The sequence below is a fragment of the Populus nigra genome, chromosome 9 (genome assembly GCF_951802175.1).
Source record: "Populus nigra chromosome 9, ddPopNigr1.1, whole genome shotgun sequence".
NCBI lineage: Eukaryota > Viridiplantae > Streptophyta > Magnoliopsida > Malpighiales > Salicaceae > Populus > Populus nigra.
Genome location: NC_084860.1, coordinates 8,833,914 through 8,859,119, shown reverse-complemented (window position 1 = coordinate 8,859,119; position 25,206 = coordinate 8,833,914). Strand labels below are relative to the sequence as shown.

General features: G+C 36.5%; 1 protein-coding gene across 1 annotated transcript in view; it reads left to right on the top strand.

The window, feature by feature from the left end:
* LOC133702735 (uncharacterized) overlaps positions 1-22,005 on the top strand; it is a 49,807-nt gene extending 27,802 nt beyond the window's left edge. The window contains exon 8 of the mRNA XM_062127067.1: positions 21,620-22,005. Coding sequence (XP_061983051.1) covers positions 21,620-22,005 — 386 coding nt within the window. The remainder of the gene's footprint in view (positions 1-21,619) is intronic.
* Positions 22,006-25,206: the final 3,201 nt, after the last annotated feature.

Here is a 25,206-nt window from a genome sequence, read left to right as displayed (position 1 = left end):
AAATTACCTACCCCTCGGAGTGTGAAAGATGTGAGATCCTTTTTAGGACACGCTGGTTTTTACCGAAGATTCATTCATTCTTTTAGTACCATTGCCAAACCATTGTGTAACTTGTTGTCACAAGATGTTCAATTTGATTGGATATCAAAATGTCAAGAAGCTTTTGAAAAGCTTAAAGGGTTGTTGACCACTGCACCAATCATGCAAGCTCCTGATTGGTCTTTACCATTTGAACTGATGTATGATGCTAGTGATTTTGCGGTTGGGGCTGTTTTAGGGCAAAGAAAAGATAACAAACCTCATGTCATTTATTATGCTAGCAAGACTTTGAATGATGCTCAATTGAATTACACTACAACTGAAAAAGAACTTTTAGCTGTGGTCTTTGCATTGGATAAGTTTCGGTCTTATTTGGTTGGATCTCTTGTTATTGTTTTCACTGATCATGCAGCATTGAAATACTTGCTCACAAAACAAGATGCCAAGCCACGTTTGATTCGATGGATCCTCCTACTCCAAGAGTTTAACCTTGAAATTCGAGATAAAAAGGGAGTAGAGAATGTAGTGGCTGATCATTTGTCCCGTCTTTCAAGCTATGAGACCATAATTGATGAATCTCCAATAAATGAATTCTTTGCTGATGAAAATTTATTTTGTGCAGGTACTGTTTCCTACATTGGCTCTCCATGGTATGCCGACATAGCAAATTACCTAGCCACAAGTCAGATTCCTTCTCATTGGTCTAAACTTGACAAACAAAAATTCTTGCGCAACATGCGTACCTTTTTTTGGGATGACCCCTACCTATTTAAATACTGCCCTGACCAAATTGTTAGGCGATGCATCCCTGATCATGAAATTCCAAGTGTAATTAATTTTTGTCATGCATTAGCTTGTGGTGGGCATTTCTCTTCCAAGAAAACCACTGCCAAGATCTTGCAGTGTGGTTTTTATTGGCCCACCATGTTCAAAGATGTCCATGCCTTCTGTGTTGCATGTGACCGATGCCAACGACTAGGTAACCTTACTAGGCGTAACATGATGCCCCTAAACCCCATTCTTGTTTTGGCAATATTTGATTGTTGGGGGATTGATTTCATGGGACCTTTTCCAAGTTCATTTGGTTACCAATTCATCCTTGTAGCTGTTGATTATGTGTCTAAATGGGTGGAGGCCATTGCATCTCGAACTAATGACCATCGAGTTGTGGTCAAATTCTTGAAAGAAAACATTTTCTCTCGTTTTGGCATGCCCCGGGCTATGATTAGTGATGGTGGTAAGCATTTTTGTAACAAGCCCGTTGGGATTTTGATGAGAAAATATGGTGTAATTCACAAGGTCAGTACCCCGTATCATCCACAAACTAGTGGCCAAGCTGAGTTGGCAAATAGGGAAATCAAGAACATTCTAGAGAAAACAGTCAATCCAAACCGTAAAGATTGGTCCCTACGACTAGTTGATGCTTTGTGGGCATATCGCACTGCTTACAAGACCTCTTTAGGAATGTCTCCTTATAGGCTAGTTTATGGAAAGCCTTGTCATCTCCCTGTTGAGATTGAGTACCGTGCATATTGGGCCATCCAGCAATTCAATGATAATGAAAACGAGGTTGGCAAAAATAGAAAGCTTTAATTGGATGAATTAGATGAACTGAGAAATGATGCATTTGAAAATGCAAAAATTTCAAAACATAAGATGAAAACCTTGCATGATAAACATATTCTTAGAAAATCCTTTCATGTTGGTCAAAAGGTTCTCTTGTATAATTCACGATTACATCTCTTTCCTGGGAAGTTGAGGACAAAATGGATTGGTCCATTTGTGATTAAATCCATATCTGAGCATGGTGCATTTGAGGTAGAAAATCCTAAGAATGGAAATGTTTTCAAAGTAAATGGTCATCGATTGAAACCTTATCTTGAAAACTTTGTGGCTGAAGTTGAGACATTGGATCTTGAAGATCCAATACCATTGTGGTATCAGAAGTAATGAGTTTTTATTTTTATTTTTTCATTTTTATTTTTATTTTTTTCTCTTTCTTCCATCTCTTATATTTTCTTATTCATGCATTAGGGACAATGCATTATTTTAAGTTGGGGGGTGTGAGGTTCTTTATTTTCAAAAAAAAAAACATCAATGTTTTCTTTTAGTTGTGATATGCAGGTAAAAAAAAAAATCAAGCAAGAAGTCAGCTCATGTCCAATTCAATCAGACATTCATCCTTGAGAACAAAAGGGGAGTAACAGTTTTCTAATCTTTATACTTTTCTTCTCTTTCTTTTTTTACATTGAGGATAATGAAAAACTTAATTTTAGATATTTGATTATGTTGAATGCTTGAGATAACCATGCTTGTTAAAAAAAAAACTTGCATTCGTATGTGAATGAGACTTGTTTAGGATCAACATTACATTTTTGGATTCATTATTGTGTTGAACATTGCATGCTTTAATTTGGGATAGATAATATCTTATAAAGCAAGATATAGCATACTTTTTTTCTTAAGATTATTGAAGTACATCTTTCCTTGTAAAAGTTGTGTGAGTTGTGTGATTATGCATGAAAGATGAGTGTGATGCTTTACTTGTGATCATCCCTTTTGATCTAGTCCTAAACAAGGTTTAAGTAAATAGAGTAATCATTATTACACAAATGTGTACAAAGTTCTATCTACTCCAATGTTTTGAGTTGCTCAGTAACTAGGGGTATTCATCACAAATGTTTATCTTTACGTCAAACGGCAGCTTGAAATATGAATATGCAAAGCACTTTAAGTTTGTGACTTTGTGAGTAACCGGGTGCATTCATCACAAATGTTTGTATTCGCGTCAAAAGGGAAGTGACCACTTAAAGAAAAAGAATAAATAATATCATCAAAAAGAAAAGAAAAAAAAGAAGAAAAGAAAAAAAAATATATACATATTTCTCTAGTTTGCTACCTTGTTTGTAGTAGTAAGAAGGGAAGATTACAAGTTGAGTTTTTGCGTGAATCAATTATGTTGGTTGCATGATAAATACGATTGAATTTGGAATTTTGTATGGATGTTTGATTTAGAGAATGTGAGTATGCTTATTTTTCTTTTTTGCGTGAACCAATGTTTTGAGTTGTTATTTTTCTCTAGATATAGTTAAAACGCTAAGGAGAGGTCAGACAGTAACATTTCAATATCAAGACAATAACAGTTGGACAGTAACAATCCAATGTTTGTTCATGAGCAATTTTGACTATCTTAGAGGTAAAAATGGGTTCTCCTTCCTTAAGAGAACTTGTAGCCTCGTGTCTTAGCTTTCCAATGAGACCAATCTTGCTTGAAATGGAGTTCTATAACTCTAGATATAGTTTAAACGGTGAAGAGAGGTCGGACAATAACATTTCAATATCAAGACAGTAACAGTTGGACAGTAACAATCCAATGGTTGTTGATGAGCAATTTAATTATCTTAGAGGCAGAAATGGATTCTCCTTCCTTAAAAGAACTTGTAGCCCTGTGTCTTTGCTTTCCATCGAGACCAATCTTGCTTGAAATAGAGTTCTATAACTCTAGATATAGTTAAAAATTTGAGGAGAGGTCGGAGAGTAACAGTTCAATATCAAAACAGTAACTATTGGATAGTAACAGTCCAATGTTTATTGATGATAAATTTTTACTGTCTTAGAGGCAGAAATGGGTTCTCCTTCCTTAGAGAACTTGTAGCCTCATCTCTTAGCTTTCCATCGAGAACAATCGCGCTTGTAATGGAGTTCTATAACTCTAGATATAGTTACAATTTTGAGAAGAGGTCGGACAGTAACAGTTTAATATTAAGACTGTAACAGTTGGACAATAACACTCCAATGTTTGTTCATAAGCAATTTTAACTGTCTTAGAGGTAGAAATGGGTTCTCCTTCCTTAAGAGAACTTGTAGCCACATCTCTTAGTTTTCGAACGAGACCAATCATGCTTGAAATGGAGTTCTACAACTCTAGATATAGTTAAAACTCTAAAGAGGGGTCGGACAATAATAGTTGAACAGTAACAATCCAATGGTTGTTGATGAGCAATTTATTTATCTTAGAGGTAGAACTTGGTCCTCCTTCCTTAAGAGAACTTGTAGCCTCATATCTTAGCTTTCTAGCGAGACCAATCGCGATTGAAATGGAGTTCTATAACTTTAGATATAATTAAAACTCTGAGGAGGTCGGACAATAACAGTTCAATATCAAGACAGTAACAGTTGGACAGTAACAATCCAATGTTAGTTGATGTGCAATTTTGATCATTTTAGAGGCAGAACTGGGTTCTCATTCCTTGAGAGAACTTGTAGCTTCGTGTCTTAGCTTTCCAACGAAACCAATCTTGCTTAAAATGGAGTTCTATAACTCTAGATATAGTTACAAATTTGAGGAGATGTCGGACAATAATAGTTCAATATCAAGATAGTAACAGTTGGACAGTAACAATCCAATGTTTGCTGATGAGCAATTTTTTACTGTTTTAGACGCATAAATGGATTCTCCTTCCTTAAGAGAACATGTAGCCTCCTATCTTAGTTTTCTAGTGAGACCAATTGATTGTGCATCAAAAGTATCATTAAGTCTCTTATTTTACATATGTATTTATTATTTTTATTTGGGTTTTTTTATAATAATTGATGTGCTTTTTAGTAATGAAGTATCTTTTAATGTCTCGATAGGTTTTTGGAGCTTAAATGAATTATTTCAGAAAATTCAACGTCAGAATTCAGAACAAAGAATTGAAGAGAAATTTAGTTGAAGATTGAAGCAAATCTTGGTTCAAATAAGTGCTCCAAATTTGCCCCAAAAATCAATTCTAGTCCAATTCTAGAAAAGAATATCATATGATCTATTTCAAGCCCAAACATGCCTTATGTTGTGTGCAAACTTCAACCATCAAACACTCAAGGTTTCAATGTCAATCTTAGCCCAAATAATAGGTACATTTGTATCCTTATTTGATGCTTAAATTCAGCCCCAAATCAGCCCCAAATCACCCTCCAAATCAGCCCAAACACAATCCATGATCCTACATGTCCACACAATAAATAACATTTGATTTATTTGGGTAATTCATTGATCCAAGAGGGCAAGCACATGGATGGAAAGCTGGAGGGGACATTGTGACATTATTTTGGGTCAAAAGAAGAAAGAGACAACTCATAAAGGAGGAAGAAAAACGTGCACCAAAGTGTTCTCCAAGCTGGCCTGGTTTGATTTTCCAGAACACCTTTCGGTGTTTTGTCCATAACTTTTGACTCAGATGTCCAAATGAGCTGTTCTTTAATGATCTGGAAAGATAACAGAATGGCCTATAAATATGTCTCTAATAGCCATCTCCAGAGGAGGCTTAAAAAAGGGTCGAATTGCTGTCCAAAGTTAGAGTTAGATTTGTGTCCGAATTTTTACAGAAATTGTGTTGTATTCTTCTTTATAGATTTCGGTTCTTTACCTTGTAAAACTCATTATTTCAGTTTGATTCAAGTCATTTTATGTTTATTAAAGTGTTATTATATATAATCATGGTTGGCTAATCTTGTTCTTGGATCCAAATCAAGGATGATGGTGGTTGAGGTGAGTTCTTTAAGATATGAATGAATCTTAATGTCTATCTTTTCATTTTCTTCATGAATGTTTATTATTGCAAAGAAATTTTAGAAATCATTTAGGTAATGTTATAATCTTGAATTTTTATGCACAAACCTTAGTTTTGGTATAGAGATTGCTTGATTCAATGTCTTACTTAATATGAAAATACTTGTTCATTCTTAAGCAATAATCAATCTTCATCTTTTTAAACTTCATTGTAATATCTTCCGATCTAATATCACCATCGTTGATATTAGGTTGAGTTATCTTATATATGTTGAAGGAATCACCAATACATCACCATTAAAATTGATTTGGACCAAGACTTACTTTTTCTTGTCATTTAAAATCTATTTACACTTTTTCATCTTTGAAAACAAATCCATCAATCATTTTCAACCAAGTTATTGTTAATTTAATTTCTCTTGAGTTTTGTTTTGTTACCTAGCTTAATTTCCAGATCTAGCTCTCTGTGGATATGACCTCGATCTTACCGAGTTAATTGCTACATCGCACACTCGTGCACTTGCGAGTTAAAACAAGCCGAACATAAAAAGCGGTCAAGCACCAATGACACTTGAAATGGAGTTATATAACTCTAGATATAGTTAAAATGCTGAGAAGAGGTCGGACAATAATAGTTCAAAATCAAGACAATAATAGTTGGACAGTAACAGTCCAATGTTTGTTGATGAGCAATTTTGACTGTCTTAGAGACAGAACTGGGTTCTCCTTTCTTAAGAGAACTTATTGCCTCATGTCTTAACTTTCTAGCGAGACCAATCACGATTGAAATGGAGTTCTATAAATTTAGATATAGTTAAAACTCTGAGGAGGTCGAACAATAACAGTTCAATATCAAGACAGTAACAGTTGGACAGTAAAAGTCCAATGTTAGTTGATGTGCAATTTTGATCATTTTAGAGGCAGAACTAGGTTCTCATTCCTTGAGAGAACTTGTAGCCTCGTGTCTTAGTTTTTCAACAAGACCAATCACACTTAAAATGGAGTTCTATAACTCTTATAGTTAAAACTCTGAGGAGAGGTCAGATAATAAGAGTTCAATATCAAGACAGTAATAATCCAATGTTTGTTGATAAGAAATTTTGACTGCTTAGAGGCAGAACTAGGTTTTTCATCCTTAAGTGAACTTGTAGCCTCGTGTCTTATCTTTCCAATGAGACCAATCACGCTTGAAATGGAGTTCTATAACTCTACATATATATAAAACTCTGAGGAGGTCGGACAGTAATAGTTCAATTTCAAGACAGTAATAGTTGGATAGTAACAGTCCAATGTTTGTTGATGAGAAATTTTGATTGTCTTAGAGGCAGAAATAGGTTCTCCTTCCTTAAGAGAACTTGTAGCCTCGTGTCTTGGCTTTCCAACAAGACCAATCACACTTGAAATGGATTTCTAATATCTAGATATAGTTAAAACTCTGAAAAGAGGTTGGATAGTAACAATTCTATATGTAGAGTTACAATTCCAACGAGACCAATCACGCTTGAAATGGAGTTCTAGAACTCTAGATATAGTTAAAACTCTGAAGAGAGGTTGGACAGTAACACTTCAATATCAAGATAGTAACAGTTGGACAGAAATAGTCCAATGTTTGTTGATGAGCAATTTTGACTATTTTAGAGGCAGAAATGCATTCTCCTTCCTCAAGAAAACTTGTAACCTCATGTCTTAGCTTTCCAACGAGACCAATCACGCTTGAAATGGAGTTCTATAACTCTAGATATAGTTACAACTCTGAGGAGAGGTCCGATAGTAACAATTGGACAGTAACACTCCAATATTTGTTCATAAGCAATTTTGACTGTCTTAGAGACAGAAATGTGTTCTCCTTCCATAAGAGAACTTGTAGCCTCGTGTAACACCCCATACTTGGAGATAAAAAAACAACACTCTTATGTCAACCGAAAACAGAGAATTATATATATATAAATATATATATTCATGGTTTTCATATTAAAATTTATTGAAATTTCGACAGAGTCCCCTCTATACCAGAAGGTCCCAAGTTATTGATATGTAGCCTATTTACACTTCTAATAACTCGCATTTCATAACTTAATCCTAACCCAATCATCTTGGGTTTCAATTTCCATAATATTCTCACACCTATTACCCACGATATTCATGATATACATTATATAACAAAATATCATTATGGATGAAAATAAAAGTAACAACTTAGACATGAAAGATGGTTACATGAACTATATCTGGAGTTATAGACCGCTGATTCAAGCATAATTTATGTCCTTGGAAAGATAAGACATGAGGCTACAAGTTCTATGATTTAAGGAGAACCCAGTTCTACCTCTAAGATAGTCAAAATCGCTCATCAACAAACACTTGGATTGTTATTGTCCGTTTTTTGAACTGTTACTGTCTGACCTCTCCTTAGATTTTTAACTATATCTGGAGTTATAGAATCTGATTCAAGCACAATTTGTGTAGTTGGAAAGATAAGACATGAGGCTACAAGTTCTATGATTTGAGGAGAACCTAGTTCTGCTTCTAAGATATTCAAAATCGCTCATCAAGAAACACTTGGACTGTTACTGTCCGTTTTTTGAACTGTTACTGCCTGACCTCTCCTCAGATTTTTAACTATATCTAGAGTTATAGAGCTCCTATTCAAGCATAATTTGTGTCCTTGGAAAGATAAGACATGAGGTTACAAGTTCTATGATTCGAGGAGAACCCAGTTCTGCCTCTAAGATAGTCAAAATCGCTCATCAACAAACACTTGGACTGTTACTGTCTGACCTCTCCTTAGATTTTTAACTATATCTGGAGTTGTAGAACTCCAATTCAAGCAAAATTTATGTCATTGGAAAGATAAGACATGAGGATACAAGTTTTATGATTTGAGGAGAACCCAGTTCTGCCTCTAAGATAGTCAAAATCACTCATCAACAAACATTTGGACTGTTACTGTCCAACTGTTACTATTCGTTTTTGAACTGTTACTGTCTGACCTCTCCTCAGATTTTTAACTATATCTGGAGTTATAGAACTCAAATCTATAATTTAACATCCAGAAATCAATTCATAATCGACTTTAAAACAACTCATAAGACCATGCTTAGAATATCTTACCCGATACGAATCAAGGTCTCGATCCCTCATTTTCTTTCTAATGACAGCCGACCCTCTCCTCTTCTCTTCTTGTTCAATTTTTTTCTTATTAATCCCTTGCCTACCAGTGTTTATTTTTACTTATAACCTTAAATCTTGGATGGGTTTTTGAAATTTGGTGTTTCTCTCTTGATCTGTAAAAATAGATACCAAAACTCCCTCTCTTCTTTCTTCATGATAGTTGCAGATCTGTTTTTGATAAGAAGAGTAGTATTTATGCTATATAATTATTCTTATTTGCATTTAGACCCCATTTTCTTTAAATGTATTCATTTTGCCCCCACTTCTTTTTAGTTTAGTTTATTTTCTTTAATTTAATCCAGCCTTGATTATTTAGGGATCTACACCTCGTGTCTTAGCTTTCCAACGAGACCAATCGTGCTTGAAATGAATTTCTATAACTCTATATATAGTTACAACTCTAAGGAGAGGTCGAACAGTAACAGTTCAATTTCAAGACAGTAAAAGTTGGAAAATAATAGTCCAATGTTTGTTGATGAGAAGGTGTGACTATCTTAGTGTTAGAACTGGGTTCTTCTTTCTTAAGATAACTTGTAGCCTCGTGTCTTAGCTTTCCAACGAGACCAATCGCGCTTGGAATAAAGTTCTATAACTCTAGATATAGTTAATACTCTGAGAAGAGGTCAGACAGTAACACTTCAATATCAAGATAGTAACAGTTGGACATAAACAGTCCAATGTTTGTTGATGAGTAATTTTGACTGTCTTAGAGGCAGAAATGGGTTCTCCTTCCTTAAGAAAACTTGTAGCTTCATGTCTTAGCTTTTCAATGAGACCAATCGCACTTGAAATGGATTTCTATAACTCTAGCTATAGTTTAAACTCTGAGGAGAGGTCGGACAGTAATAGTTAACTACCAAGACAGTAACAGTTGGACAATAACTATCCAATGTTTGTTGATAAGCAATTTTAACTGTCCTAGAGGCAGAACTGAGTTCTCTATCCTTCAGAGAATTCAAGTAGAAGGATGAGGGACTTAAGATCAAGTTTCTTCATAGTAATTATAGTTTTGGATGTTAGCTAACTAAGGAAATTGGTCTTGATCAATTTGGTTGTGTAGAACTCCACCTATGGGTCAGCAACCGAGATTGGGTCATGACAGACCCTATAGGGCAGTAGGTATGGTTTGTTAATAAGTAATTTTGACTATCTTAAAGGCTGAACTGGGTTCTCCTTGCTTCAGAAAACTTATAGCCTCGTGTCTTGATTAGTATTTAAAAGTGCATTTTTATCAAGGTTTTATATCATCATTTTGTACTTGAAGTATCAATAACTCATTAACTAAAAGCATGTTTTATAATAACAAGTCTGATACTATAAGATACCTTTAATTTATGGTAAATGTTCATCTTAAATGTAGGCCTATCACATAAATCAAAGGATTGATTGATGAGTTTAACTACTGAAATTGAGAAGACAAAGAGAGGGTTAAACTTAGAAAAGAGATGCTGGTTCAGTTCAAACTGGAACACTGTTCAGTCATTGGGTCACATCTGGAGCTGTAGATCTTGTATTTCAATTTGGTTTATATTGCTAGAAAGCTAAGACATAGGCCTAAAACATTAATGGGAATGCAAGACTCAATTCTACTATTTGGAAGTCCAAATCTTAGCAACAATGAAGAAGTCGGAATCTATCCTGCATCCCAGACATTGTTCAGTGTTTGGCCCATATCTCAAGTTCTAGAAGACCAAATGCACCGATTCTTTTTTAGTTGGAAAGCTGAGATAATTTCCTAAAACTTTCATGTTTAAATTTGTTCAAATTCTGACGTTATCAATGATATTTTATTCAAACAAAAAGATAAGGATTGTCACCAAGTCAAGATGTGGCCATTCACTCAACAATTCGTCATCAAATCAATAGTTCCAAATTTTGGCCTATAAAAGGAGGCATTTGCCATGCATTTAAGCATCTTGGTTTTTAGATCAAGATCATGTTCTTGCTCTCTCTCTCTCTCTTTATATTTTTGTAATGCTTAATTTTTGTTTATATTATTCTCTTGTTTATGCTTTTCATTTCATTTCCTTTACTTAGTTAACTTATATCTTATTTATGTTCTTATCTTGTTTAGTTATGTTCTCTTCTTCATTATGTTTAGCTAAGTTTATTATGTCAAGGTGAAAAGGTTACACTAATGGTGTAAGAATAAGTATAGTATAAACTTAACATGGACTTTAATGTTTGATACTAACATGTTTCGTATTTGTTATCTTATTCACTTTTAATACTTTGCTTGTTAAATGGTTAATCTAGATTTATGTTGTATAACCTTGGTACAACAAATACTTGGCACTTTCAAAGCCCAAACCATATGGTATAAGCGACACATGTGCTATGAAAGGAACTTGATTTGTTGTAAACATAAGTTATAATCATGAATACCTGACAACATTTACAAGTATTAGCATTATTCGAATAAGATAACTAATGTAATCATGTTAACAATTTATAATTCAATTGGAACCTCCTTTGTGTGTGGTTTCCAGTTGAGTAATAAGAGTTTATATTATACTTGTTTGAAATACCATTAGTGGATCCTTTAACCTTGACAATTGTTTTTATCATTTTTTAATCCTTATATCAATATCACATCTCAAAGCTCTCTTCAACTTATTATTATTATTATTATTATTATTTATAATTTATACAATTAACCTCCCTATGGTTCGACCCTGGGTTATTTATTACTTCAAAAATGTTTTGCAGAATATTTCAGCGTCAGCCGTAGAATTGCGCTTGTTGGATGATTTTTGGGTTCCGGGGACCTAGTTTTCGTCAATGGTTTCTAAGTAAGGACTACTCTATGGGGCAAAAGATTTCAGCGTCAGCCGTAGAATTGGGCTTCTTGGATGATTTTTGGGTTCCGGCGACCTAGTTTTCATCAACAGTTTCTCATGCAGCAGTACTCTATGTGGCAGAAGATTTCAGCGTCAGCCATAGAATTGGGCTTCTTGGATGATTTTTGGGTTCCGAGGACCTAGTTTTCGGTAATGGTTTCTCATTAAGTAGCAGTCGATGTGCGCAGAAGATTTTAGCGTCTGTCGTAAAACTGGATTTCGAGGATGATTTTTGGGACACCGGCGCCTCAGTTTTCATCAACGGTTTTTCATGCAATAGTACTCTATTTGGCAGAAGATTTTAGCGTCAGCCGTAGAATTGGGCTTCTTGGATGATTTTTGGGTGTCAGCGACCTAGTTTTCGTCAACGGTTTCTCAGTAAGCAGTGGTCCATGTGCGCAGAAGATTTCAGCGTCAGCCATAGAACCGGGTTTTGAGGATTATTTTTGGGACATCATAGAATCAGTTTTCGTCAACGGTTTCTAATGCAGCAGTACTCTAAGTGGCAGAAGATTGTAGCGTCAGCCATAGAAGTGGGATTCTTGGATGATTTGGGGGTTTCGGGGACCTAGTTTTAGTCAACGGTTTCTCAGAAAGTTTTAGTCTATGTGCGCAGAAGATTTCAGCGTCTGGCGTAGAACTGGGTTTTGAGGATGATTTTTGGGACACGGGGTACTCAGTTTTTCTCAACGGTTTCTGAGTAAGCAATACTCTATATGGCAAAAGATTTCAGTGGCAGCCGTAGAATTGGGCTTCTTGGATGATTTTTGGGTTCCGGCGACCTAGTTTTCATCAACGGTTTCTCATGCAGCAGTACTCTATGTGGCAGAAGATTTCAGTGTCAGCCATAGAATTGGGCTACTTGGATGATTTTTGGGACACCGGGGACTCAGTTTTCATCAACGGTTTTTCATGCAGCAGTACTCTACTTGGCAGAAGATTTCAGTGTCAGCCGTAAAAATGGGATTCTTGGATGATTTGGGGGGTCCAGGGACCTAGTTTTTGTCAACGGTTTCTTAGAAAGAAGTAGTCTATGTGCGCAGAAAATTTCAGCGTCTGGCGTGGAACTGGGTTTTGAGGATGATTTTTGGGACACCGGTACTCGGTTTTTCTCAACGGTTTCTCAGTCAACAGTAGTCTGTGCGACAGAAGATTTTAGCATCAACCATATAACTGGGTTTCGAGGATGATTTTTGGGACACCGGCGCCTCAGTTTTCATCAATGGTTTTTCATGCAGCAGTACTCTACGTGGCATAAGATTTCAGCGTGAGCAGTAGAAGTGGGATTCTTGGATGATTTGGCGGTTCCGGGAACCTAGTTTTTGACACGACCAAAAGATTGATGTCTTTTCCCAAGTGCAGGAGTGTCGAAGTAATAAATAACCCGGCAAGACCGGGGTCGAACCACAGGGAGGTTACTTGTATAAATTATAAACAACAATAATACTACAACAATAGTAACAATAACAATAATAATAATAATAATAATAATAATAATAATAATAATAATAATAATAATAATAATAATAATAATAGTGATAATAATAATAGTGAAGAAGAAGAGGAAGAAGTTGATGAGAACTTTGAGATGAAAGATTAACGTAAGGATTAAACAATGATAACAAAAAATGTCAAGGTTAGAGGATCCACTAATGGTATTTCAAACAAGTATAGTATAAACCCTTATTATTCAATTGGAAACCACACACAAGGAGGTTCCAATCAGATTATAAATTGTTAACATGATTACATTAGCTATCTTATTCGAATAATGCTAATACTTGTAAATGTTTTCAGGCATTCATGATTATAACTTATGTTAACAACAAATCAAGTTCCTTTCATAGCTCAGGTGTCGGTTATACCATACAGTATGGGCTATGAAAGTGCCAAGTATTTGTTGTACCAAGTGTTATACAACATAAATCTAGATTAACCATTTAACAAGCAAAGTATTAAAAGTGAACAAAATAACAAATATAAAGCATGTTAGTATCCAACATTAAGGTCCATGTTAAGTTTATATTATACTTATTCTTACACCATTAGTGTACCCTTTTCACCTTGACAAAATTAACTTAGCTAGACATAATGAAAGAAAGAAACATAAATAAACAAGATAAGAACATAAGTAAGATAAAAGTTAACTAAGTAAAGGAAATGAAATGAAAGGCATAAACTTGATATTAATGAAAGCAAAGCATAAGCAATACAAAGAGAGAAAGCAAGAGCATGATCTTGATCTCAACACCAAGATGGCTAAATACATGGCAAATGCCTCCTTTTATAGGCCAAAATTCAGAACTATTGATTTGTTGACTAATTGATGAGTGGGTGGCCACATCTTGACTTGGTGACAATTCTTATCTTCTTGTCTGCCAAAAACGTCATTTATGACGTCATAATTTGAACAAACTTAAATCATGAAAGTTCTAGGAAATTGTCTCATCTTTCCAGGGTAAAAATTTGAGATCATTTGGACCTCTAGAACTTGAGATATGGGCTGAACACTGAACAATATCTGGGCTGCAGGACGGATTCGGACTTCTTCTTTGTTGCTACAATTTGGACTTGCCAACAGCCCTGTTAAATCTTGGGCTCCTCATGAAAGTTGTAGGCCTATGTCTTATCTTTCCATCCATATAAAATGGACTTAGATCCAAGATCTACAGCTCCAGATATGACCCAATTACCGAACAGTGTTCCAGTTTGGACTGCACCAGCATCTCTTTTCTATGTTTGGCCATCTCTTTGTCCTTTCAATTTCAGTACTTCAACTCATCAATCAATTCTTTCATTTATGTGATAGGCCTGCATTTAAGATGAACATTTACCATAAATTAAAGATATCTTGTATAATTAGATATGTTATTATAAAACATGCTTTAATTAAGGAGTTATTGATACTTTAAGTGCAAAATGATGATATAAAACCTTGATAAAAATACACTTTTAAGTACTAATCACACCCCCCAACCAGCTTATTACTAGTCCCTAGTAATTAAGGCATTAAAATAGAAAAACAATTTGCAAATTCCACAAAGCAAGGCATTCATCATTCAACTTCCATTAATCTATCCAGATAAACAAACTCTCATTAAAATTTGTATATCTGCTCAATATCTCTTAAGCTAAATATTAGTAAACCTTCCTTGTTATGTGCTCAATGTATGAAACATAGATGATGGGGCTTTTATTGGAAGAAAACAATATTTTGTTCTAATGTTTAAGGTTAACTTCCTTGGGTTGGGATTATTTTATTTTATTTTACTCTTTTCTTTTTTTTTTCTTTTTTAATATCTATACATATAACATAAAACACAATGCATCTTTAACCCATGTAACGAGCTTTTGGCTAATGACTCCCAGACCAATTGATCTTAGGGCATTAGGTGTTGAGACACCCCTACGAGCTTAGTAACTCGGGTTGCAGATACTGATACGTAGATAGTGCAATGTTTGATTCCCTTAAGCTTTTCTCCTTAACCCATGTAACAAGCTTTGGGCCAATAGCTCCCAAGTCAGTTGACTTTAGGGTATTAGGTGTTAAAACACCCCTTCAGGCTTAATTGCTTAGGTTAGGGAGGCTACGAAATCAAACTTATCTACGTTTTTAGTATCATCATTTTCTTTTTCTTTTTCTTTTTTTTTGTTTTTTTGTTTTTTTTTTTGCAAATTATAGATTATCCCTATCCCTTAGTTGTTACATTTAACAAAAGAACATAAATAATGTAATAATCCAATGTGCAACCCACAATCATATGTTAAAGTGTGTGTGTGAAAATGAAGGTTTAAGAATACTTGTTAAATGAGTATATGAGCAGAATTAAGTGATAACAATGCGAGAGTTTGTAAACCTGAATATTTCAAGAAGTATTCTAATAGGCCTTGTTATGAATATTGCAAATAACCATTAGAAAATGTTTACTAAGACGCGTCTCAAGAGTCAGTCCCCCTTACTCTGCCATCCTAGTAATAACAGTTTTGCCAAATGGTTTTTTAAAAACAAAAACAGTTAGTTGGTTAGTTTTTTTTTTTTTAATGTCGACTACTACCCTCTCCCCCCAACCAAAACGAGACATTGTCCTCAATGTCCTAAGGTAGAAAGATAGAGTATAGAAGACATTACCTGAAACAACGAACACTAACAATCCTGAAACACACTTAAACAAATATAAGAGATAACAAAACAGAAAAAAAATATTATGCTATTAATAAAACTAAAAGACATAAATTTTTACAAACTCAAACTCAAATCGTAGTTGTGATTGTGGCTCACATCTTCCCTTGGTTTTACTAAAAGACATAAACCTGAATATTTGAAGAAGTATTCTTTTTTTTTTTTGATCAAATGTAAGAATTGTATAGATCAAAAAGAAGCTGGAGACCAGCAATACAAGGAAAAGGGAACAAAAGTCCCTTGACCAAAACAAAAGCAAGACAAGCTTGGTGAACAGAAGGCAAAGGGAACAGACTCCCTTATACAAACTATAAGCAAGGCACGCTTGCTAAATAGAAAAGCTAAGGGAACAAACTCCCTGAAGTAAGAGGAACAGAGTCCCTTGAACAACCAAAGCAAGACAAGCTTGCAGAAACAGAAAGTAAAGGGAACAGACTCCCTTGTACAACCGAAAAACAAAGGGAACATGCTCCCTTGAATACAGGAAAAGCATCCTAGCAGACAAGCCGCTGCCTAGGAACCCAAATACCAGCGGCATCAGAAAGGAGTATCTACGTCCATCGCAAGGTAGAACCTCCAATATGATCCAACCAGAAACAGCCACCACACATAGTGTAGCAGTGGAGAGAAACCGAAGCAACAATCCGGCCATCCTATAAAGCAAACCCACTGCTTAGTACAGCAACATGCAAGAGGACCATATCTTTGGGGAGAGAACCTCACCCTAATGGATTCCTATTCTAATAGGCCTTGTTATGAATATTGCAAATAACCATTAGAAAATGTTTACTAAGACGCGTCTCAAGAGTCATTCCCCCTTACTCTGCCATCCTAGTAATAACAGTTTTGCCAAATGGTTTTTTAAAAACAAAAACAGTTAGTTGGTTAGTTTTTTTTTTTTTAATGTCGTCTACTACCCTCTCCCCCCAACCAAAACGAGACATTGTCCTCAATGTCCTAAGGTAGAAAGATAGAGTATAGAAGACATTACCTGAAACAACGAACACTGACAATCCTGAAACACACTTAAACAAATATAAGAGATAACAAAACAGAAAAAAAATATTATGCTATTAATAAAACTAAAAGACATAAATTTTTACAAACTCAAACTCAAATCGTAGTTGTGATTGTGGCTCACATCTTCCCTTGGTTTTACGTCCAAGAACGGCTTAAACGCCCTCTATGGGTCGGGGATAGGCTTCCCATCCAGTTTTCTTAAGAACTGGCAAACAAGGTCTTTTTTAGTCAGATTCCCAAGACTAAGTTGATCATGTTCTTTATGGAATTGTGGCCATAAATCATGAATAGCACGATGCACATCTCCACTAGGATGCGTCTCAAGGGTCAACAAAAGATTATCTAAAGACCCCTTACTCAGGCCATCCTTAATTAATTGTATTTTATCTTCACGGTTTATAGATACCATTCCTAAAGAACGACATGTTGCATTACAAGTCCATCTGGCACATCGGTGACAGACTTTCAGTCGTTTTGCACGACGTTTCTTTGCAAAAGTGCTTTTACCTGTTCCAGGCATGTGTGAAATGAAAGAATTGGAGGACTCACCTGATAATCGGACCTTAGCTTAAATCAGCTAGCGAATATCTTCAGGAATTCCATGATTCATTAACAACTTCAATCTTGCACACCTAGCACGGTAAATTTTTGTAATCGCATTCTGAGGCAGAGCGAGAAAGTACTTTTTCAATTTTTCAAGAATGGTGTCCATTTTGAAATGAGAATTGGAGAAGAGATTCAAAGAAGAGAGAAAGAGCAAAGAATTGCACAAATATATACAGATATCAGTTATTATGGGAAACTGAAAGAACCGACTGAAGTCACGGAGTACCGTTATCCGCCATTTGACCGGGATGAGAGACTAGCAAAACAAGAGTCACACCAAAAGGAAATACAAAAACAATGTGAGAAAAACAAAATAATCAACCTTTATCTACAGGATCATTCAAACCAATGGATTTATTTTCACTAGGAAAATTATCAAAGTAAGTTTTCAAACGATGTCCATTTACCTTAGAAACATTGTCATTCTTTGGATTCTCAATATCAAAGGCCCCATAAGGATAAACATGTTTCTCAATAAATGGACCGCTCCATCTTGATCTTAACTCTCCAGGAAATAAATGGAGTCGAGAATTATAAAGCAAAACTTTTTGACCAGTATCAACTTTTTGACAATTTTCACAAGTTTTGCAGAATGCATGTGTGTCCTTGAACATGGTGGGCCAATAAAATCCATTTTGAAAGATTTTCGCTATGGTCTTTTTTGACGAGAAATGACTCCCACATGCTTTAGAATGATAAAATTTAATGACACTACTTACCTTATTGTCCGCAATGCATCTTTGAAATATTTGATCAGGACAATGTTTAAATAAGTCAGGGTCATCCCAATAAAATTTCTTCACTTCGTTCAAAAACTTACCTTTGTCTTCAGTACTCCAATGAGTTGGCAAGTCTCCTGAGGCAAGGAAATTGATATTTTTAGCAAACCAAGGCATTGGACTAAGAGAAAGTAAGGATTTGTCAGGAAAGTAATCATCGGTTGGTGTGATGTCAGATATCGAATCTGTTGTCACTCTTGAAAAAAGATTCGCATCAACATTTTCAATGCCTTTTTCATCCGTGATTTCTTCCTGAGAATAAGTCATTTGCAAATCTTCAAATTCATCAAACTCAGTATTACTCAAAGTAGATTCAAGTTGATCACAAACTAATTCTTCAATAAGATCTACTTCTTGTAAATCATTATCATCTCTAGGTTGCTTGCAAATGTTGAAAATATTCATCTCCAATGTCATGTTCCCAAATGATAGCTTCATCAATTCATTCCTACAATTAATCAATGCATTAGAAGTTGCAAGAAATGGACGTCCTAAAATAACAGGAAATGAATTGCATGCTTCAACAGGTTGTGTGTCCAAGACAATAAAATCCACAGGATAAATGAACTTATCGACTTGTACTAACACATCTTCAACTATTCCTCTAGGCACTTTTACAGATCTATCGGCAAGTAAAAGAGTTACAGAAGTTGGTTTTAACTCACCTAGATTGAGACTTTGAAAAACTGAATATGGAAGTAAATTCACACTAGCTCCAAGATCAAGTAAGGCTCTTTCAATTTTATGTTCTCCAATAAAGCCATAAATTGTAGGACAACTAGGGTCTTTATATTTCAAAGCATTATTGTTCTGAAGAATGGCACTTACTTGTTCGGCTAAAAAGGCTTTCTTTTTCACATTCAGTTTTCTCTTCACAGTGCACAGATCTTTCAAAAATTTAGCATAAGAAGGAACCTGTTTAATAGCATCCAACAAAGGTATATTGATCCTTACCTGTTTGAAAGTTTCAAAGATTTCAGAGTTGTGATTGACTTTCCTTTGTTTAGTGTTGGCATGAGGAAATGGAAGTGCTGGCGGAGAATCAGTCTTTTCTTTGCAATGATCAGATTCAAGCCCTTCCTTACCCTCAGAGATTGATTCATCATCATTCTCACAAGGTTCAAGAATGGGTTTTTCAATAACCTTACCACTGCGAAGAGTGATGACTGATTTTACGTGATCCATGTGTTGGCTTCCCAAACTACTTGCATTCACCTTGTATTGCCCCTTTGGATTTTGTTGTGGTTGAGATGGAAACTTACCTTTCTCTTGGAAACTAAGAGCAGATGTCAATTTTGCAAGAGTATCTTTAAAATCTGTCATGCTTTGAGCAAGTTGAGTGTTAATTGCCTCTTGCTTTTCCATAAATGCATGCAATGTTTCCTCAAGATTTCTTCTAGGAGGGGGAGCATGAGGAGGTGCATATCCATGAGAATTTTGGAAATTATGGTGTGCTTGAAACGGTGGCTGTGAAGTTTGAGCATTATTGTTCTCACTCTTCCAACTGAATTTTGGATGATTTCTCCAACCAGGGTTATATGTTTGCGAATATGGGTTATGGTTGGGCCTTTGAAACTGTTTAATGCATGGGCTTGTTCATGGAGACATTCTTTAAAAGAAGGCAAGGTTGGACAGTCATTGGTTGAATGTTCGTTGGTTTCACAGATTTGACATGCAATGTCTTCAACAGATTTTAATTGACCACTCTTTTTCAATTCTAGCGCTTCGACTTTTTTAGCTAAAGATGCAAACTTGGCTTGGAGGTCATGATCTTCCCTAAGGTTGTACATACCCCCACTAGATGTATGAGGTTGGGTTTTACTTGGTGCCTCATAAGTACCTGTGGTGTCCCAATTTTGTGCATTTTCAGCTAGCAAATCTAAGTACTCCATTGCTTCATTAGGGTCTTTATCCTCAAAAGTTCTATTGCACATCAATTCAACCATTTGCCTATCTCTAGGAGTTAACCCTTCATAAAAATGTGAAACTAATCTCCATGTTTCAAAACCATGATGGGGGCAAGTATTAAGCAAGTCTCGATACCTATCCCAACATTGATAAAATGTTTCTCCTGGTTTTTGAGAGAAAGTAATGATTTGTCTTTTGAAAGAGTTTGTTCTGTGGGATGGAAAAAACTTCTTTAAAAATTGTTGTTGCATTTCATCTCAAGCACGAATGGATCCAGGTCTCAAATTTTGTAGCCATGTTTTAGCTTTATCTTTTAATGAAAAAGGAAAAAGCTTCAATCTAATGGTGTTCATGCTACAATTTGAGTCATTATACGTGTTGCAAACCTCCTCAAATTCCCTTAAATGCAAGTATGGATTTTCTAAATCTAAGCCATGAAAAGATGGTAAAAGTTGAATAATGCCTGTCTTAAAATTAAAATGAGATGCATCAGGAGGAAAAACTATGCATGAGGGTGCACTTGTTCTTGTCGGATTCATGTGGTCTCTAAGTGTTCTAACCCGAATATTCTCATTGTCGCACGTCAAAAAAAATCCGCGCGACGTCGGCTGGCGATTTTTTTTTTTTTATTATTGTTGGTTTTGCTTGGTTCTTTGGAGTCGCCACCTAGTATTATGGTCACTAGGAACCTATGGTCTGCGAGAGTCTGAGTAAGGGACTGGTTGTGCAAGGGGAAGACGCATCACCCCCAGTGCACCCTACCTAAGGTAAGCTGCATTGTTGTTTGATTATTTTTTCTAGGTCAAGGTTCTATTCGTTGGTCTTTTCTAAAGTTCAAGGCAGATCTCCCTTCATGAGGGAGTCTCTACCTTATTGGGTCAAATCCTAACCATTCTAAAGTCTGAATTTTAAAATTGCTTTTATTTACACCTTGTATCTTTAATACCCGAGAGTGTACTTTATCGTGTAATTTTACACCCCACAAATATTAAAGTCTACATCTGGATCCTAGAAAAAAAAAGTTGAAATAAAAGTTTTTGACATTTTGGCCAAACCCTAACAGATGATCATAAACTAGTTATGATATCCATTTTTTTATTTTTTAAAACATGAGAAAGATGCAATTTTTTATATTTTTTTTGAAAACAAACATGCTTGGAAAATTATTTAGGACCTGGCCGTATGCAATAAAATATTTTTTTTTGAAATTTTTCTTCTCTTTTTTTTTTTGAAATATTTCGAAGAAAACCAGGTATTTTAATACCGGACTTGTATCTTACAATGTAAGTATACAACCCAATATCGAGCAAACTTGGTAGAAAAATATTTAAGAAAATCACAAATTTTTGAAATGATTTTTTTTAAATTTAGATTTTTTTTAATTTTTGAAATTTTTTTGGAAAAAAAAAGAAGAAAATAATACACTGCATGAACAGTAGACATGAATTATAATTCACGTCTACTGTTCATGCGTGAACAGTAGACGTGAATTATAATTCACGTCCACTGTTCACTCAGTGAACAGAGACGGCGAAGAAGAAGCGGAAGGGGAGGAAAGTATTACCTGGCGTGGAGGAGTTGGCGGCCTGGCCGGCGGAGCGCGGTGCAACTGGAGGTGGTGAGGCCGGCGGCGTGCACTGGTCACGGCTGGAAGAAGAAGGAAACGAGTCCTGCAGAGGAGAAGGAAAGCTCACGGCTGGAGCTGTTGGTGTGGCTGAGGAGAGAACTGCTACCCCGGCTGCCTTTGGGAAGGAAGAGAGCTTCTGGGAAAGGTGGTGGATGCTAGCTCTGCTGTCGCCGCCGCTGCTGGAGTCCCGGTGGCAGAGGAGAAGATTTTTACAGAGGAGAGAGGGAGAGAAGCGGTGCAACTGTCACGTGAGATGGTTTTATGGCTACTGGAGGTGGGGATGATGGTGAGAAGCCAGGTGATGAAGGTGGTGGTGGCTGAAGGCCACGGTGGAGAGAGAAAGCTGAAAAAGGATTGTTTGCAGGAAAAATGAATACAGAAGGCTGGTTTTTGGCCAACTTTGAGCTCCGTTTTCTCCGTCCCCTGAGCGTGGAATTGGCTCCTATTTATAGGGCTGGAAAGAGGGTAATCTTGTCTTCAACGGGGAAAAATTCTCAGCCCTTGATTCGACTCGAGGAATCCAAACCGTTGGTCCAAAGTGTGCACCTCGAACTGCCAAATTTTGGCAATCCAAGGCTGCAGACTGAACGAGGTGGCCACTTTGGGCCAATAAACGAAGCCGTTTCAAGGTTTTTCGACCCGACTGGACCATTCTCGAGGATAAAGGGGTTTCAGGTGGACATTTTGGTGCACGCGTTGTCGGATTTGGAGGAAGAAACGAGGCCGAAAACAAGGCTTGAAGTCGGCCACTCGGGCAGCTTAGTGGAGAAGAAGATGAACAGTACCAGGCGACGCGTCGCCTGGTCCTGCCCCCCCTTTTTTTTTTTTTTTTTTTTTTTTTTAACGCATGAAACGGCGTCGTTTTTCCCAAAACGCGCCGTTTCATTTAAATGAAAACTGGCGCCAAAGCGCCAGATTTCACATCAATCCTTCCTCTTGCGCGCGTCTTACGTTTTGGTCCTTGGTCTCGGATTGCTTCAATTAAGTCCCTGATTGGCCCTAAAACTTCAATTTTCTTGCAATTTGACCCCTCAGATTTGTCAATTTGGCCCCTGCAGTTTGGCGCCTCTTGCAGTATGGTCCTTGGCTTTGGATTTTGTCAATTTAACCCCTAATTGGCCCTAAAACTTCAATTTTCTTGCAATTTGACCCCTGATTCCAATCAATTAACTTGGTAAAAATTAAATTTGGTCTCTTAAAATTCCAATCTTCTCCATTAAGCCCAAATTAGGCTCCCAAACTTAATTTTTCACCAATTAAGCCCCAAATAAAATTAATTTGACCCATTTAAAGTATAATTAAGTCCTTGCACTTAATTAATTCCTTCATCTGGACCTAAATTAATTCTTAAACATAATTAAAATTTAATTTGGCCCATGATTAAATCAAATTGGCCCATTAAAAATTTAATTATGTCATTAGACTTAATTTTTATGCAAATTCGTCCAATACTCATTTAATTTGACCTTTAAATTTGCACTTTTCTATTTTTGGGCACAATGGGGCGCCAATAGGTCTTGAATTTCCTTCAAAAATTGCGACTTGGTTTCCCGGCCTATTTTGGCAGTCTTTCTTGATTAGCTTTCTCCACATTGTCAGCCTTTATTTTATTTTTTCATTTTGATTTTTTTGATTTTTTTTTATTATTATTTTTTTTGGAAAAAAAACGAATTTTGGGGAATCACCCAAAATTGGGTGATGACAGTTGCCCCCCTCTTTACAATGCTTATGGTAAAAAGTCTCGTAAGAGACTTTAGATAATAAGCATTGTAAAGAAAAACGGATGAGATATGGTTGACTCATCTTGTTGAGGAATGATGAATCCTCTTTGAGGGTTAGAGAGCGCACTCGAAAGGAGGTAAGGTTAGAAAAACACACTACCTAAAAGGTTAGGACTCGAAGGAGCTCTTAAAAAGAGGCAGGGTTGGACAACGCACTACCTAAGATGGTTGATGGCTCTAAGGCACACTTAAAGGGAGGTAGAGTTGGAAAACACGCTACCTAAGGTGTTTGTTGGCTCTAAGGCACATTAAAAAGGAGGTACGGTTGGAAGACACGCTACCTAAGGTGTTATGGCTCGAAAGCACACTAAAAGGAGGTATGGTTAGAAAACACACTACCTAAGATGGTTAAAGGCTCTAAGGCGCACTCAAAGGGAGGTAGAGTTGGAAAACACGCTACCTAAGGTGTGATGGCTCGAAGGAGCTCTTAAAAAGAGGCAGGGTTGGACAACGCACTACCTAAGATGGTTGATGGCTCTAAGGCACACTTAAAGGGAGGTAGAGTTGGAAAACACGCTACCTAAGGTGTTTGTTGGCTCTAAGGCACATTAAAAAGGAGGTACGGTTGGAAGACACGCTACCTAAGGTGTTATGGCTCGAAAGCACACTAAAAGGAGGTATGGTTAGAAAACACACTACCTAAGATGGTTAAAGGCTCTAAGGCGCACTCAAAGGGAGGTAGAGTTGGAAAACACGCTACCTAAGGTGTGATGGCTCGAAGGAGCTCTTAAAAAGAGGCAGGGTTGGACAACGCACTACCTAAGATGGTTGATGGCTCTAAGACACACTTAAAGGGAGGTAGAGTTGGAAAACACGCTACCTAAGGTGTTTGTTGGCTCTAAGGCACATTAAAAAGGAGGTACGGTTGGAAGACACGCTACCTAAGGTGTTATGGCTCGAAAGCACACTAAAAGGAGGTATGGTTAGAAAACACACTACCTAAGATGGTTAAAGGCTCTAAGGCGCACTCAAAGGGAGGTAGAGTTGGAAAACACGCTACCTAAGGTGTGATGGCTCGAAGGCACATAAAAAAGGAGGTACGGTTGGAAGACACGCTACCTAAGGTGTGATGGCTCGAAAGCACACTAAAAGAAGGTATGGTTAGAAAACACACTACCTAAGGTGTGATGGCTCGAAGGCACATAAAAAGGAGGTATGGTTGGAAAACACACTACCTAAGGTGTGATGGCTCGAAGGCACATTAAAAAGGAGGTACGGTTGGAAGACACGCTACCTAAGGTGTGATGGCTCGAAGGCACATTAAAAAGGAGGTACTGGTAAGACACCGATATGTCAAGGATGCATCGTGATCAATATGCATGTATACTTACCTGAGAAATATAGGTCCCCTCTTCTTCATGGTGCCTCTCTTCTCTCAAGAGTTGGAGTGTCTGATAGTAAGCTTTGATGTCTCTTTTCGCTCTTGCTTACTCGAGTCACATCTTATGATCTTGACCCTCGGGCAGGATATGACATCAACATACACCTTCCCTCAAACCTCTATCTGAAGAGATCTCCAGCTTAACCCAACATTTCCTATTTTCTTAGAAGGGGAATCATGGAGCCAACCCTATGTGTTTTGGTGAATTGCTCTCCAGCTTGATCATGCCCCCAAATATTCAAATCAGGTTTGAGGATGAGGCTAGGTGAAGAAAAGTTTGGTTTTTGACAAGGAGTTGTTTTCTTGCAGAGTTTTTTTTGGAA